General features: G+C 39.8%; 2 protein-coding genes across 4 annotated transcripts; both read left to right on the top strand.

Moving 5' to 3' along the window:
- Nucleotides 1–6651: 6651 nt before the first annotated feature.
- On the top strand, nt 6652–9424 carry LOC124177382 (peptidyl-prolyl cis-trans isomerase E-like). The gene is made up of 6 exons (XM_046559711.1): nt 6652–6720; nt 6849–7016; nt 7742–7941; nt 8021–8272; nt 8934–9210; nt 9320–9424. Exons 1-6 carry the CDS (start codon nt 6652–6654, stop codon nt 9422–9424), a joined length of 1071 nt encoding a protein of 356 aa, XP_046415667.1.
- Nucleotides 9425–13624: 4200 nt separating this feature from the next.
- Nucleotides 13625–16386, top strand: LOC124178850 (malonyl-CoA decarboxylase, mitochondrial-like). Of its 3 annotated transcripts, none has more exons than XR_006869905.1 (10): nt 13625–14064; nt 14130–14270; nt 14358–14504; nt 14651–14803; nt 14876–15029; nt 15093–15232; nt 15309–15444; nt 15532–15617; nt 15852–15957; nt 16070–16210. XR_006869905.1 is itself a non-coding variant. In XM_046562585.1 (10 exons), the coding sequence occupies exons 1-10, from the start codon at nt 13786–13788 to the stop codon at nt 16194–16196; spliced, it is 1596 nt and encodes a 531-aa protein (XP_046418541.1). In that variant the 5' UTR covers nt 13627–13785; the 3' UTR covers nt 16197–16386. The 3 variants fall into 3 exon arrangements, 1 of the variants encoding a protein (XP_046418541.1); XR_006869904.1 differs by having other exon boundaries at nt 15807–15957; XM_046562585.1 differs by having other exon boundaries at nt 13627–14064; nt 15532–15744; nt 16070–16386.

Raw genomic sequence — 16386 nt, 5'->3', positions numbered from 1 at the left:
TAAATTTCGCATCGAAATATCGGTTTAACGAGAAAAATGACAAAAACAAAAAAAAAGTGATGTGAGCATAAAAAACCAATAATCGCCGATTACATTAGAAGGATCGATCGTAGCAATGTATACACGTAATAACAAAATGACAAATACCTGTTTCAATCCAATATTACAACAACACAAACGGTCGTTACGCATAAGCGGCAAAAAAAAATTTTTACAATTTTCTTCAATAATAAATGATCACGCATGCATTGTACAGGAAGAACTTGTTAATTAATTCGAGCAGCGTATCGGTGGAGAATCAACTATTCACTCTCTGTCACGCATGTTTTCAAATTTTTTGTTTTATATATTTTATACTTTATTTTCTTGTTTTTTTATTTTTCTTCTCCCTGCTTGTCATTACCTTTTTCCTGCTTGTCGCAAGCGTTCGAAATCGGATCGATGTATGCATACCCTAACTCGAGAGAGAGAGACGCACGTCGTGCGGCGTCCATACAAATACGCGGCGTGGGAGGAGGTTCTATTCTTAGAGCCACGCAAAAATTATATTTATTTTGCCACGAATATACGTGCGTACGTATGCGATATAACACCCTATAGATATACAGACAGAGTGTATACACGCGTACGTACTATACGTGTATCCGCATGTCTACCCACTTAACCTACACCCTCCTCTTTCCTTTTCCTTTCCTACGACAGCCACCCTCCGACATCTCGCGTTCATCTCCCTCACGACACGTGTATCGTATACCAATACACCGCAAACACGCACGCACGCAGCGTGAGTCGGGGATGACGAGAGAATACCGGAAGAAAAAAAATGTGGCGATAAGGGCGCGAGAGGGAGGGAGGGAGGGAGGGAGGGAATCCTTCTTTTACCTTTGAGGAACAACGTATCGCGCAACGAGTGTAACACGAGTGGCCGGAAATTCCATGTCACGCGGAGAAATCCGACGCCCGTTTACAAATCGGTGTGGGTCTGCATTTTTTCATTTCTTTTCGTCTTTCAGCGTATCGATCTCGCGGGATATGTAACATGTGCGGTGAAAATTGTACGCATGTCATAGTCGCGACCGTGCATTTACCCTTCTTTCTTTCATTCTCTTTATCGATCAAATTTCTTTGTTCATTCGTTAATAAATATATTACCGACGCGGTATAAGTCAGATGATACATACAAATACATAGATACCGTATACGTACGTGTACGGGACATTCCACGCTAAATCGGAGAAAGGTTGATCGTGAAATTTTTCAATAATAAGACCCGTGAAAACCTTGGAAAGTAAAAATCTTTTTTTCGTTTGTGATGTTTAAGAACCTATCTTAAAAACAGCGAAATTTCTTTTTGCGAAGCAAGAAAAACAAGCCGGATAAAAACGCTTTCTTTGCGATACATTTCATTGTCGTGAAAATGGATTAGAGTCTGTCGGTCTGTCCGACAAACTTCCGCGATAATCTTGAAAACGACCGAGTGAAATATCTGAAACTGATAGGACTTGGCAGACAAATGATAAAATTTCGAATGAAGGACAAGAAAGAAAAACATTTCTGAAAAACAAAAATTTTATAAATCTTTTTTCAAATAAAAATATAGTCTGAGAAAAAGATAATCGTTTGTTTAGAAAACGTGTCTGTTTGTCGGTTAAACATTGAGAATCGATTCATTTCCGGTAGAACGTAAGGTTCAAATAATTTCTGTAAGTTTCAAATTTTTTCATCGATCGGAAGCCGAGATCGTCGCGGCAGTTTATCGGACAGAGATCTACGGTCCGACTTTAATTCAAAAACCTGTTTTCTGGATTCTAGAAAAGTAATGAAAAGTAAAAACATTTCCCTCTCGCGAATTAAACGTTTTCACGAATGATTTCGGGTGGCGGGTATTTTTCTCAGTATAAATATCATATGATTTATATCATTATTATTATATGAAACAAGAATAATTAATTTCACGTAATAAAATATGTGCGTGTTGTGTGCACTATTTATTGGATAGAATTTTTAATCTCATAGATGATGATGATGATGATGATGATGTACATTGTATATAATAAATTTCGTCTGCTAATAACACAATTCATGTACAATATACCTACAAGTATGTATATGAATTAATTATACCCAATATACATACATATTATAATTTGTTAGGCATCGTTCTTACTCTCATCACACCTGCGTGTAACAATGATATGATGTATCGATAAATGTATAACTACAAGATAGAGGAAAAAAGGTAGTAGAAAAAAAAAGAATAATGAATAAATAAATATATAAAATAAATAAATAAATAAATAAATAACTCCAGGTTCGATTATACAATATGAACGACGAATCGCGTTTAACCGAAACAATTACTATGCCTGTAATTATGTGCAGCGATTTGGTGATGAAGAATGAAATGAAATTGAAAAAAGCAAAGCAAAGCAAAACAAAACCAAAAACCAATACCGAAACAGAAAACCACAAAAACAAATTTCCCGCAGGCGAAACTGCTTATGACGAATGGACAAAAAAAAAAAGAATAACAATAATAATCTAAGGATTTGTCAAGTATCATAAAAAGCATGCGTCTTCTCTCCCGCGATCGGAGATATCCTGTTACGATGTACCTAAGTAATATTCACACATTGCATCGACTACCTACGTGTAAATGCCTGACTTAACCTGAACTATCCTAACCTGCCCTGACCTATCCTACCCTAAATTATGCTAAGTATAAATTAACTAATTCTTCAACTGTTGGATGTTCCGATCGGCATTATTATGTACACGTATTATTATTATTATTATTATTATTATTATTATTATTATTATTATTATTATTATTATTATTATTATTATGGTTGTTGTTGTTCGAAAAAAGAATCAGAAAAAGAGAGGAAATAGTTATCGGTGATGATAGTAATAATAATATTAACAATAATGCTGATGATGTTGAATAAGAATTTTGACAAATCATCAACATAAAAATTATATATAATTTATATATGTATATATAAGTGAATTATGTGTATATTTTACTATCAATAATGCCACAATGCAACGTACCTATATATGTGTGTACTATACATATACGTATAGGTATATATGTAAATACACATATATGTACACGGCCATACATAACCGTACACACCCTGAATTGATCAGTGTATTATACTAACTCTGAAGAAAAAAAAAAAAAAAAATTAAAAAAAAAAAGGTGCCAGAAAATTGAACGAAATTCTGATAAGGAGAGAAAGAAGTGTGGCGACGAAAAAGATGAAAAAAAAAAAAAAAAAAAAGAAACCTAAGATTAACAATAATTATAATAATTGAAAATTCTTATTATATGAGAAATCGTCATTGCATTATTATTGTGAAATATCCTGTCGGTTTATATTATTACCTTATACATAATATAATAATGCGTATATATTATATATATGAAATAAATTATTATACAGAATAAAAGTATAATAATGTAATGAAACGAGCGAAAGAATTATAGATAGATGGAAGTGACAACTGTAAAAGGTATAACTGCGGAGCAGAAAAGATTCTGAGAAAAAAAAAAAAAAAACTTTATGCAAAAATCATATGTATACTGCGCGAAGGTAAAGAAAATTGAATCAAATTGGACTAATTATATGTTAAGCACGATGATTAAACTGTTCGGTGAAGCGTATGATTAGCCCATGCGTCATGGCTATGAAACGAGTATCGGCGAATGACGATGAAAATAAATCCACGAACAAAAAATAATACCGTATCACCCAACTGATTGAAAGAATTCAGCCCAAAGCGAAGAAGAGAAGAGAACAAAAAAAAAAAAAAAAAAAAACTACTCATTGTATTAAACAAAAAGAAGAAAATAAGAAGAGGGGAAGATGAAGGAGAGTGAATTGCATTTAAAAAAAACGAAGCGAAAGGAAAAGTAAATGGGTGAAATGAATAAATAAATATATTATATATGTATAAAAAAAAAAAAAAATTAAATTAAATAACAATAAAAATAAACGCCTCAGCCAGTGAACGAGATCACGACAAAATCATTGTGTAATAATTATTGTCTTTCATTTATCCCCTCACACAGTATCCTATGAAAAAGTAAGTAAACAAACAAGATGAGAACAACGATCATATAAGATGAACATATTTATTATTACATTTCATGAATCATTCGAAACAATTGTACACAGTGCCTGTTAACAGGGAGTAAAATTGTTGATTTTCCGGAAAGTGATTAGACGACGAAATTTTCGTTGGTTTCACGGTTTCGTCGCTTTTTACAATTTCCTCGTCTATAATATCGCTGCAGGCTCTTAGGCTGATCGTGTAAGTGTGAAAAAGATCGCGAGCACCTTGAATAAACTTCGTACGTTTAGCGCAAGATATTTTCGAGTCGATGTCATCGACGCGGAAGCATCTGACCTCAGGATCGAACCTTACGCTACGACGACGGGGACAATTATTATTATTATCGTACGAACAATAGGACGATGATGAAAAACGGGTATTACCGCCGTTTTTCAAACACGAGACGTTGGCGTCGATTCCTTTTTTCAAAAATGATAATTTCCGACTCTGATCCCTAACTTCCTCGTCGAACACCCGATAACCCTTCGACGAAGTTTGCGTGAAGCATTCCTTCCTAGTACAACCTCGAGATTTTCCATCCCTAACCCTCAGCCCCCGATTCGAATCATTGCTCAGCTGTAGATGAAACCTAACCTCAAACTCAATCCTATCGATAAGAACGGGATCTGTACCGATGAAAGTCCGCCTCACACTCGCCACCTTCTTAATTTCTTCGCGAAATTTCGAACGAAGTATTTTCCTCCTCGTTAAACTCCCTAAACTGTTCGATTCGGACGTTAGAAAGACTCGATTCCACTCCCGAATAGCATCGATCAATTCTCTACTGAGTACCAAACGCGGTTCGAAACGATCTGCAGAACCATCGTAATCCATTTTGGCGGGCTCGATACTGACGAGTACCCGACAGGAGTTTGACGAGAGGTTTGAAAGCCTGGGAGGTGAAGACGCTGCATCCTTTTTGAAAACGGATGCGTTCCGCGGTATGGAGATGAGCTTGATCACCCTGGGACGAATGGTCGTCGATATCCTGCGAGGAGTTTTTCCCCTCTTCGAGACGGCTAAGAGCTTCAAGCGCAGCTTGTGGCACCTGGCCAAAAGTTCGCGATTCCTTTCCTCGAGTTTTGCGATCTTCCTGACGACCAGAGGATCTCCACCACCAGCGCATGACGAGGCAGCGGACATCCTCGTGAGGTAATTGACCTCTGCCATGTGGGCGTCGAGATCATTTCTGAGCTGGACCCTCTCTCTCCTGTACCTCTTGTTGGCCTCTCTAAGCTCGGCGACCCTTATCCGCTGGTCAAGGAGCGTCTGGTTCAGGCCTTCGATCGTCGCCCGGAGCGATTCCCGGTCGTTTCGGAGGACCTCGAACGCCCTCGGGGTCCGGGACTCCGCCTCGTCCTCCCCGAGTCGTAGTTTCAATGTCAGAGCTTCTAGCGCGGTGGTCTGGTGCTTTTTCAGAGCGGCAAAAACCCTTCCGTAGTCCCGTCGAAGCGCCGTCAGGGTTTCCTGTACCTGGAATGGGGTCGTTTTCGAGTTTTCGTTATCGGAGATTCGCTTTTTGCTGGTTTTCGTAATTTACGAACGGCGTTTGGTTCCTTCGGGGGATCAACGATGACGTCGTCCACCGGGTCCAACGCCTCCTTCGCGCAAATCGACGACGAGCAATTTTTTAAGGAAGGCGAATCCGGGAAGATCGAAACATTGTCGTGACAAGGATTGGACATTTCCGAACTGTACGAGGTTCATACCTGCGGTGAAGGATTTTGCAATGTTTTTAAGATATCAATATCTTAAAACTATCCTCAAATTTCAATCGTACACGTATTCGGATGAATCATTTTTTAGCTTTTTTTGTTATCTAGGTGCCACTCAAAAATGGACGTAAAAATAAATAAAAAATATTACAACAATCAGCAGGGATCTCTAAGTATTTTGCTACCTCCTCCAGGTCTTGCGACAATTTTTTTTTTTCAATATTTGGCACCAATTTTTCGAGTCGCACCTCAAGAAGAAGAGAAAAGTTAAAAAACGAATCACCCCAGTATGTACGTACGACGTGCAGAGTGAAATTAGGTACTTACTGCAGAAACGGAAGGGAGGTGAATGTTTATTTTAGAGCGATGAATAAAGATTTGAGTGCCTACATCGTACTTTGCTTTTACATCATACGTATACACTTGTCAATTTTGATCGTTATTCCGAGACGTCCATGTTTCACCGTCGGAGGTTTGGTTCTGACAGTAGAAGACAGATGCGGAGAAAAAGAGAGAGGGAAAGAGTAAAATAAAAAGAAAATGAAGATAAAAATAAGTTGAACACGGTGAAGTAAAACGAGTGGCGATAATTCATTCTTCCGAATTTGCCGAGTGCCAAACGGAGGCGGGGTTGGTAGATATCGTGTTAGTCATGTTACGGTCCAACTTCACGGGGGTTTAAATTTTTGACATGGTACGAAATTGGAGGTAAATTTTTTACACCCCACTCAATTTTCCTTCTTCCTCTTCTTCTTCTTCCTTTCCTCGTCGTCGTCGGGTAGACCTAACAGTACGTTGTCTAAACGAGGTGAAAATGAGAGGCAAGCGGAAATCTGGAAGAAGTTCGAAAGCCGGGAAGCGAAATTCAACAGCAAAGTCGGAGGTTAGTCGTCTCGCAGTGGATCCAACAACACAACTTGCGTGATCCACACAGTTGCGATTTGCAAGGCGGAACACGACACTTTTTTAGGTAATTTTGGTAATTGCGACCAAATTGTTTTCTGAGTGCAGTATGACTTCTCGAAAGTGGAGGCGAAGGTCGACAACAAGGCGCCCAAATTCAATCCGGATGTATACCTCAAATCACGGAACCTGCTGGCCGATGCTGCGCGACTAAAAATCATCGACAGAGAAAACTTGGAGCTGGTGCAACGACTGAACTTCGTTTACCGTTTGGGTGTTGGTGTTTGATCATCTGTCAGACACCCTGAACTACGAATTTCGCTGTACATTCTCAACCGAAAGTGGATCCCGTCGACGATATTGAATACTTTGTGATAAGATAAAAATCGGGAAAAATCAACCACAACAGAGGCGTCAAGAAAATTGAATTTGAATCATAATAATGCCCAAAAGTTATCAATAAATTGCTCAAACAACGAAATCGTTGATTTTTCTGAATGCACATGAATTTGCAAAAAAATTTCTCATTATTTTGAAATTTCCATTTTCGAAAAATTGTAATTTTGAAAAATGGAGGAAAAATTGTGAACTTCGGATACGTTTTTGTAAAACCGTTGCAAATTACAATTAAGAAATTTCCGGGGCATTGAACGAATAGTTTCTCAATTACAGCCTCTACAAATTTTCGAAAACAGAAATTTCGAAATATCGAGAAAACGCTTTAAAAATTCACGTGTATTCGAAAAAATCAACCGACTCATTTCACGTGACAAACTAAAAAAAAAAACATTCGCTAAAAATTCGTTGATCAAAGTTTTGCCTAAGCAATTTACTGATGACTCTTGGTCATTATTATTATTCTTATCGCCTTTATCGTGGCTGCTTTTCTTCCAACTTTTACCTTATCGCAAAGTATTCAATATTATCGACGAGAATCGCTTTTGGTTGGAAATGTATAGTCAGGTACATCCTTAAATATTAACGGTCGTGATTAACCGCAGGGTAAAACGGACTGTTCAGAGCCGACAATGAAACTGGGAAAGTCGATGGTGATAGAAAAAGCAGAAATGGACAACCGCAGGATAACGAGAGAGAACAAAGAATTCCTGCGCGGTATAGAATCGACGAAGGCTACCTACCCGACGGCGGAATTCCTCAGGGATTGGAAACGCATCGAGTTAAACATGGAGCACACCGCGAAGTGAGGGTGGATAAAGACCGCATTAATTTCCTCGGGCAATTTCCCGACTATAGAAATGTAAAGCGTGCCACGATTTTAGGTACCCGTTAATTTGGAAACGCCCCGGGAGCCTTGGGGCCAATCGAGCCCAAATTACGAGCGACCCGGTGCCCGAAGGGGCGGACGGGATGATCGCCCCCAAAAAACGTACCCGATGCTTTTTCGACCTGAGACTAAAAAAATCCGGGGATGACCTGGGCCGAATCGTCTTCGAACTCTACGACGATATCGTCCCGATAACTTGCGAGAATTTTGCCGCTTTATGCCGCGGTCACGAGGGACTTTCGTACAGGTAAAACTCCACCTCGTCTTACGAATTTTATGATTATGGATTGAGTAGAACTCTGGTAATTATCCGCACAGCTCTCCGGTAAAGATTTCATGAATTTTCGGAAGAATAAATTTGGACGTCCAACGGACGTTCCTTCCATCCTTTATTCATGTGCTCCTCGATTCCATCCACACGGAAGAATTACCTTCAACGGACGTGTCGTGAAAAATATTTGAAACTATCGCTTGCAAATTTTGTTAATGTCCTAGACAAAAGGTCCAAGGCTTAGGCAATACAGACTAGGCACTTAAGAACCACCAAACACGTAGATAGCGGACGAAATTCGCTACTAAAGTGCCAAATTGCTGGGGCCTTGTTTGAGGACCCCGCAAAATCCTTATGGAAAGTGACTCGCGCACGAATTGGCTGGATTTCCAGCATATATTCCCGATCAAAATTAATTCTCACGGACAACACAAGTCCCAAAAATTCGTAGCTTCCGAGATACAGACTTCGAAAAAGAGGTCTATTAGAGATCTACCATGGATATGGCCCTTTCATGGAGCTTTGGATCCTGTATTGACCTCCGTTAGATGGAGTGTTCCGTGTGGATCACCGTTTTAAATCCACTTTCAACTCGTACCGGGATCGTTGGGTTCTTTGATTGGGGTACATTCGGCAGGGGGACGCCGTTTCACCGAATAGTACCAGGTTACTGGTGCCAAGGGGGAGATGTGACGAAGTTCAACGGTACGGGAGGCGTTTCGATATACGGTGAAAAGTTCAGGGACGAAAATTTCATCCTCCGACACGCAGGTTCCGGGATTCTCTCAATGTGGAACGACGGGCCAGACAAGAACGACTCGAAGTTCAACATCAGCTTCAAATCCCTGCCGACGATGGACGGGAAGAGGGTTGTTTTCGGAAAAATAATTCGCGGCTTGACCAATATTTACAAGGTTTGATTTGGGAGTCAAACACTCGGCCGTGAGAAAAAGTTGGAGGATATTATATCTGCGTAACGGTACGCGTTATTTTTAATATTATGTTATACTATTTCCACCCTAGATCGAGGAATTGGGATGCAGCGCTGGTAAACCGATCAAAATAGCCATTGTATCAAACTGCGGGGTTTTACGCAACGGAAGTCGAAAAAATCCAGAGGGAATCTAACCAACTGATTTTGTCCAATCGACGGAATCGATGCGCAAGATGCTCATCTAGTATAATATGAATTGAAACTTCAGTTTGTACGTATACTATTCCAATCGATGTACCCACATGGCTAAAGATTCTAATCCAACATAAATTTTCGAATCGAATCATGTCGGGAGGTTTTTTTAATTTACGCGCAATATTCCATGCATCAGGAATGAAAATACCGACATCCTCGAAAAAAGTCGGTAAGTATGCATGCGCAACGTGCATTCTACGGTATCGGCATAATCAGCTAGCGTATCGACGATTGTAAAAGCAGTCGGCATGCAATCTGCAATAGCGGTATAGTTGGCTCCCACACCAACATCTATACGAACAGTCGGTATTCGTCGCGAATTTCGTCCCTGTACCGTGGGCGCCGTTTGACGATGCCGCGCTTTTCCACAGAACCGAAAAGTATCAAGCGACGCGCAAAAGGCGCGGTTAAACTTGAAGAATTCATTATTCGTATCAAAATTTAGAGAGCAGCTGAAAACTCATACACTGAGAGTCCTTTACTTTTTGATATTACATACCATTTGCGAAATCGTCGCGCATAAGCAGCGTCCAATTCTCGCGATTAATCTACACGTAAAAAAACCTTAAAGCGCTAGGACTTGTCGATAAACTCTCTAGAAACCCAATCCGCATCTGCGTCTTTACGAATTCGACGCAATGCGATGCGGATTGTTGTTCTGAGATGCGAATCAAGTCCGGGAGGGGGGTTGGGGTGTAAAAAAGGCATGCATTATTGCGTGGCGTGACGGTCGGCGGTCCTCTTCGACGCGACGTCTTCGAGCTCAGCATCTCTTCCCATCCAGCGTACCACGGAACGCGAAAGATGGTCCAGAGATGCGTTTCGCCCATTCAGACGATCACAGAGATCGATTGAATAAAATAATGACGAATGACGACTGAATAATTGAACTAGATAACGACTGAGAAATCGTTTCAGTGGCAAAAGCATGCGAAATTGAGCCTCGTTGAAATTTGAAAGCTTACAGATGGTCCGGAAACTCTTATACCGAGTCGTTCGTGTGTTTTAAAAGGAAAATCACTGTGATCGTTTGACGCTGTGGATTGCAAAAGTTAGTAACACCGCGATACGTCGCGACCTTCCTACCCTCGCCTTAATCCCAACGAAACCACCCAACGGAAATGTTGCGAAGAGAGACACTCGCACACACATTCGTACACCGCGGCGAGTCCCAAAACGACCCCCTCTACCTACCCGGTTACCTATATTCGATCCAAGCGATTCCCCATTCTTTCCAACACACGTCATTCTTCCTCATTTGCGCCGTGGTCACTCTGACTTACTTTAGCGTAGTTTACCTGTGGGGAGCAAAATGTTTTTGTACCTTAGTCTGCCGGCCTTCGGAGAAACCCTGGTATTCTAACGTAGGTATTATTTTACCGATTGCCGGCGGACTACCGGTACATCAACCTTTTGTAAAATGAATTATGAACATCCTGTACGCTAATCGGCATTTCTCTAAGCGAGCTAAACCTGCAGCTTATTGATACTTGCTGGCTTTTGAAAAATTGAAAATGATTCGAGATGTGACATGCAGTTTGATTACGTTACGCTTTGCCAGACTTCGAAATTTCATAATAGATGAACAATCATGTGAAAATGATTAAAAAACTTCAGGTGAATCCATCCCTTAAGCGACGTCATTGATAAATCTCAACGTAGATCATTATATCAGTTATAGTTAAACGCAATTCGTTCTCGCGAATGCCGAGTAAGCGATGGTTACCTGTCGCGATCCTCATTCCACTTTTGGCAACGTGCAAAATATCTAACTTCATCTAAGCTATGGGAAAATTAATGGCAAAAAATGACTCGATTGAAAGTCAAGCATCGTTGCGATTGCGAATGAGTCTATCTCTAGAGCTAAAAAATCAAAGATTCGTGTAACAATTGTTACCGCCACGCCACATGACAGAGAAGTCCCAGGGAAATACACCCGTAACCTAACTCATGCAAACTCACCAGCGTCGCCAAGTAATGGAGAAGTTACTCGGATGTCTCTGCTTAGCTCTGGAAAAAAAGAAGAAACGAAACTCGAGTTATTTTACCAAACTGGATAATTCTTTCTCAAAATAGTTATCACTTTTCTCAGCTTTCGTATCTATTCACCGCATCTTACACGAGGACCAAATTTCGCTTTTAAATGTGCCAGCTTGGATTATCAAAAAATTATATTAAAATGAGTATTCTTACCTCCTCCGGGATGCTCCACACTTTCCACGTAGTAGCTCTCCTAGCATCTCACGATCAGGTTGAACGGTGAAGCGACGCACTTTTTACACTGGAATAAGGATATAACAAGATATTACTTACACGACCATTTGCATCAGATTTTACGTCACTACAAACTGTCTGGGTAAAACTAATTTTTTTTTTACAAGATTTCAATGACTTTTACGTATTAATAAGTAAACTGCAAAAATTAAGAATAGAAAGCAATTCAAATAAGCACAAGTATTGAATAAATGTACAAAATCGGTGAACATTTTAAATCATTTACGATCGAAAGCAATATTATAATTACAAATAATGCCATTACTTACCTGTCACTTTTATTTAGTACAGTGGAGGATCTATTTTTCACTTTGGTCTGAGAAATCGATTCATCGGGTTACTTCATTCGGATCATTGCCAAATGCAGTCCAATAGTAGTGCAATGTAGCCCGTCCCTATAAACAGGTAATAGATAACATTATAATGGTGTTACCAAAACACCAATTTCTTGAAGTAAAAGTTATAGCAATATTGTATAATAAATAATGATTCCAAACGTATACCTGTTTCTTATTTTTTCACAACCTTATAAAAATTTATCACAATTATTGAAAAACGTAGTAGTCATGAGACGTAGACAACAATCAACGATTTACATTCATTCAAAATGTCGAAATAATTATTAACGCTGTTCAACAATGCATCAACATTTGCTACATGGTAATTAAGGATGACGAAATAAAAGATGAAAGTACCGATCCCCAGGAAAAAATTGAAAAAAAATAAAATTGCTGACTGGTGGGTAATTCCAAGCAATAATCGCAGTGATCAACACGAACTGAGGTTTGTTATTCGTTCCAAACAACAAAACACAATCGTGACAGGAACCATATAAAAACTCGAGACCCGAAACGAAGCGTCGATGTTTTGCACGCTGAGTTTACTTCGGTATCTCGTTTTTTCTTTACGCCACACACCGTCGTTCGTGTATTATTTACCATGAGTTTGTTGCGAATACAGTAATCGAATTACGTGCATAGTTTAAAGAATGCCATTCGAATTTCGAACCATCAGCGAGCGTGTTTTCACTCCGGCCGTTCGGAAGCAAGTCTCGACAGGTCGAAAGAATCACTTGAACTGCGCGCAACACAACAAGATGTGTTTACGATCGTGAATTGCCGCTGCGTGCAGCGTTAGGCGTATACATAAATTCTCCGACGACTTTCAACGAAGTAGATTATGCGTACAAATGAACCTCGTCTTTTCCCAACAAAAACGCTAAACGTAAATGGATATCTAGCAATGTAGATTTCCAGGTGCAAAATGCTGTACAGATAGACGGAGAATATCAGGTACTCACTCGATGAATTTGGGGAATCCATGGCCTTTCGTTTCAGGAAAACAAACAGCGTTGATATCGAGGAAACGTTGTTAGTATTACTACTGCTGTTAGTATTGCCGTGGCGTCCTTCGCTAATGAATATTATAGACTTACACACACTTTGGCGTCCCTATAATTCACTGTTCATCAGGGTAAAGAGCTGACAATTATCGTGGCACGAAACTTTCGACACACTCAACGCTACCACACTGAGACTACGGTCGCTCCGTCCCGAACTATTTACACCCAGCTTTGAGCTGAAAACAGGCGGGAATTCTTCGACTTTTACCCGGTTTCCTTATTTCTGTCAACTTTTACTAATCTGAACTTGAAATGAAGTCGAAATAGGCTTAAAATCGGTTTAAACGTCGATTTTCTTACGCTCTGATCTGTCTCCAACTGTGAGCGTCGACCAAACAATTGAGCATCGCGGAACTTTCTGGAAACTTTTGAATTCCGCAAGCGCGATATCGATAGTCAGCCGCCATATTGAACGATTACTTCAGGTGATTGCGATTTAATTTTTTTCTTATCAACGTAAACATTTATAAAGCGATGTTCTTAGCACTGATTTTATGTTGCTACGCACGACCAAAACACCCGATGTATTCGACAGACTTAAGACGTATTGCCACCTGTAGCTGGGATTTAAATTTCGCTGCTACATAATTCATAATGATTCATGCAGCGGAGTGATAGGCACAAATGAAAATACAAGGAGCTAGGAGGATGATCGGAAGAGCGATCGTATTGACGCGTCTAATTTCGGCTAAACGTGCAAAACAATCTGCCACCGGTTCACAGAATATTTACAGATCGATTTCAAGCCACGTTGTAACCAGCAATAAAGTTTCTTCAGGCCAAGAAATGACGGATCAAAACAATAATATTGGCTACTCACAGTCAGGGCTCACTGTCATCGAGCAGCTAGGACATCTTTTCAAACTCAAGGAAATTCCAAACACCAGTAACTGGATTGTCGAGGTTAGCCTGTAGATTCTAAGTATGCTTCTACTCTGAATTTCAACGGTGTTAGCTTTTTGTTTCAGACAAAAATTCAGTCCCTCTGCAACGCGTACGTCGCTCTCTCAAAAAATGACAAAGAGACGTTCCTTCGCACTCTGGCTTCCAAGTACGCTGTCGACCATGATGTTGTTCGGAAAATGGCTTTTAATTTGGCTTGCGACGAGGTACAGATCCTGAGTACGGTGGAAAAGTAATACACCCATAAATCCTAGAATTTGTTGAAAAAAAACCTCTTACACTTTTTGATACAGAAGAAGCAACTTGACGAAAGGCAGATGATCAATGGCGAGCGTACTCTAAAGAATGTTCTCACACCTAAGTATTACTGGCTCTTTTTACTCACTGGACGGCTCAAGCACGGAGTCAAATTCCTTGTCGATCTTCGAACAGATGTCTTGGTACTTATTACTATATTGGCAGCTATCAATTTGCATGAGCTTGTTTAAAATTAGACCTGTAGGGACCTGGGCATTGATTCACAGTATTATAGTTTTTCTTCGCAAAGGAACGTAATCCTAGTATAAGCCCTCCAAATTACTTTCAGAATCTTCTGTCTGAGCTGAAAGATCCGGATGAAACAATCGTGGTGCAACAGCTGAACATAACGCTGCATGATCTTCTTCTACAGTGGTTCTCTGTTGGATTTTTTGACCTAGAACGTGTGACCTGGCAAAGCTCGTGCGAGATGTTAGAGAAGGTAGAAGATCGCACTATAAACTCAAGTTCATTCATTTCTAGTTAATTATTGTACCTATTTCATCGCACTCAGGTTTCCAACTACGAAATGATTCATCCTATAAAAAATTGGACAGACCTGAAGCGGAGAGTCGGGCCTTACAGAAGATGTTACGTATTCACACACAGAGCAATGCCAAGAGAGCCTTTGGTTGTCCTGCATACTGCCCTTTGCGGCTCGATACCTAGTAAGTAAAACAGAACAAGCCAACGAGTTTATCTTGTCGTTTGAATGTATCATTTGTGCCTAGGTAGTGTAAAGGAAGTCTTTCAAACCGAGGCTCAAACTGATGGAATGTACGGAAAGGCTGAATCCTCAGCTCCCGAAGACACATCCAAAATAAAAGCAGCTGTTTTTTATTCCATAGCTTCGACGCAGAGGGGCTTACAGGTGAGTTAATAAACCTGTGTAATATGGTGCTAGAGACGTTTGTTGAACTATTTATGAGAAAGACTTTTGCTTACAGGGCATTGAATTGGGTAATTATCTGATAAAAAATGTCGCCGCTAAGGTTTTGGAGGAATTTCCACTAATTGATCAGCTATCCAGCCTGTCCCCGATCCCAAATTACAGGATTTGGCTTTTAGAGAGGATTAAAAATGGTGAAACAAGATTTTTCGAAACTGAATCCTTCATTCCGAATTAGTTCAACTTGTACGAGGTCATAGAATGCTGATATTTTCTTTCAGATGTTGGCCAAACATTCACTAAAGAGGAGCGACAACTTATTGGAAGTCTTTTGTGCAGCACTGACATTCATACCGCGTTAAAGAAGGTATTGAGTAATTCATTATGGATCAATAACAAAGACATAGTCGAGGCTCTGAGAGTACCGTTATTGCGTTCTTGTGCTAGCTATCTTTACAATGAAAAAAGGAGAAACTATGCTCTGAATAACGTTGGTAAGTTGATTTATTTGGGTTTAAACTTACACTTGTACAGTGATTTTAACATGTTTTATTAGTGTTTTGCAACAAAAATAGACAGACTTCTTTTTGTTGTCCAACAGCAAACTTTCACCTACGAAATGGGGCTGTTATGTGGCGGATAAATTGGCTCGCTGATCCCTCACCACGGGGGGCAGCAAATAGCTGTGGTATTATGGTGAACTACAGGTACTTATATATTTATTTTAAAGTTAATAAATCAAGGCTCGAAGAACAGAGAAGAGATAAATTTTGTAAATAACTTGCTGTCATCTTTATGTGAATTAATTTTCGTGCTCAGGTACTATTTGCACGAAACTGAAGCTAATAGTAGAAACTATATCGAGAGGAATATAATTAAAGCCTCAGAGGATGTGATTAGACTAGCTGCGGAGTCCGAAACGTTGTTGCAAAAATCACGCTTGTGAAAATCTATGGACGCCGAGAATGATGGTAAAACTGACCGAATTGCAAACCATGTTTCCAATGGTTAGTAATCATAAACTCCGAGGTACTCCCAACGCGTTCTGGGGTTATGAGCTGTATCAAGAGAGGGAACAGTGCTTAACTTATAAAGGAGAATATGGTGGAAGATTAAAACTGATATTCAGAAAGAAA

This window comes from Neodiprion fabricii, chromosome 3 (assembly GCF_021155785.1).
Source record: "Neodiprion fabricii isolate iyNeoFabr1 chromosome 3, iyNeoFabr1.1, whole genome shotgun sequence".
Lineage (NCBI taxonomy): Eukaryota > Metazoa > Arthropoda > Insecta > Hymenoptera > Diprionidae > Neodiprion > Neodiprion fabricii.
Note: the sequence above shows the minus strand (reverse complement) of the source record. Positions and strands in the feature narration are given on the sequence as shown.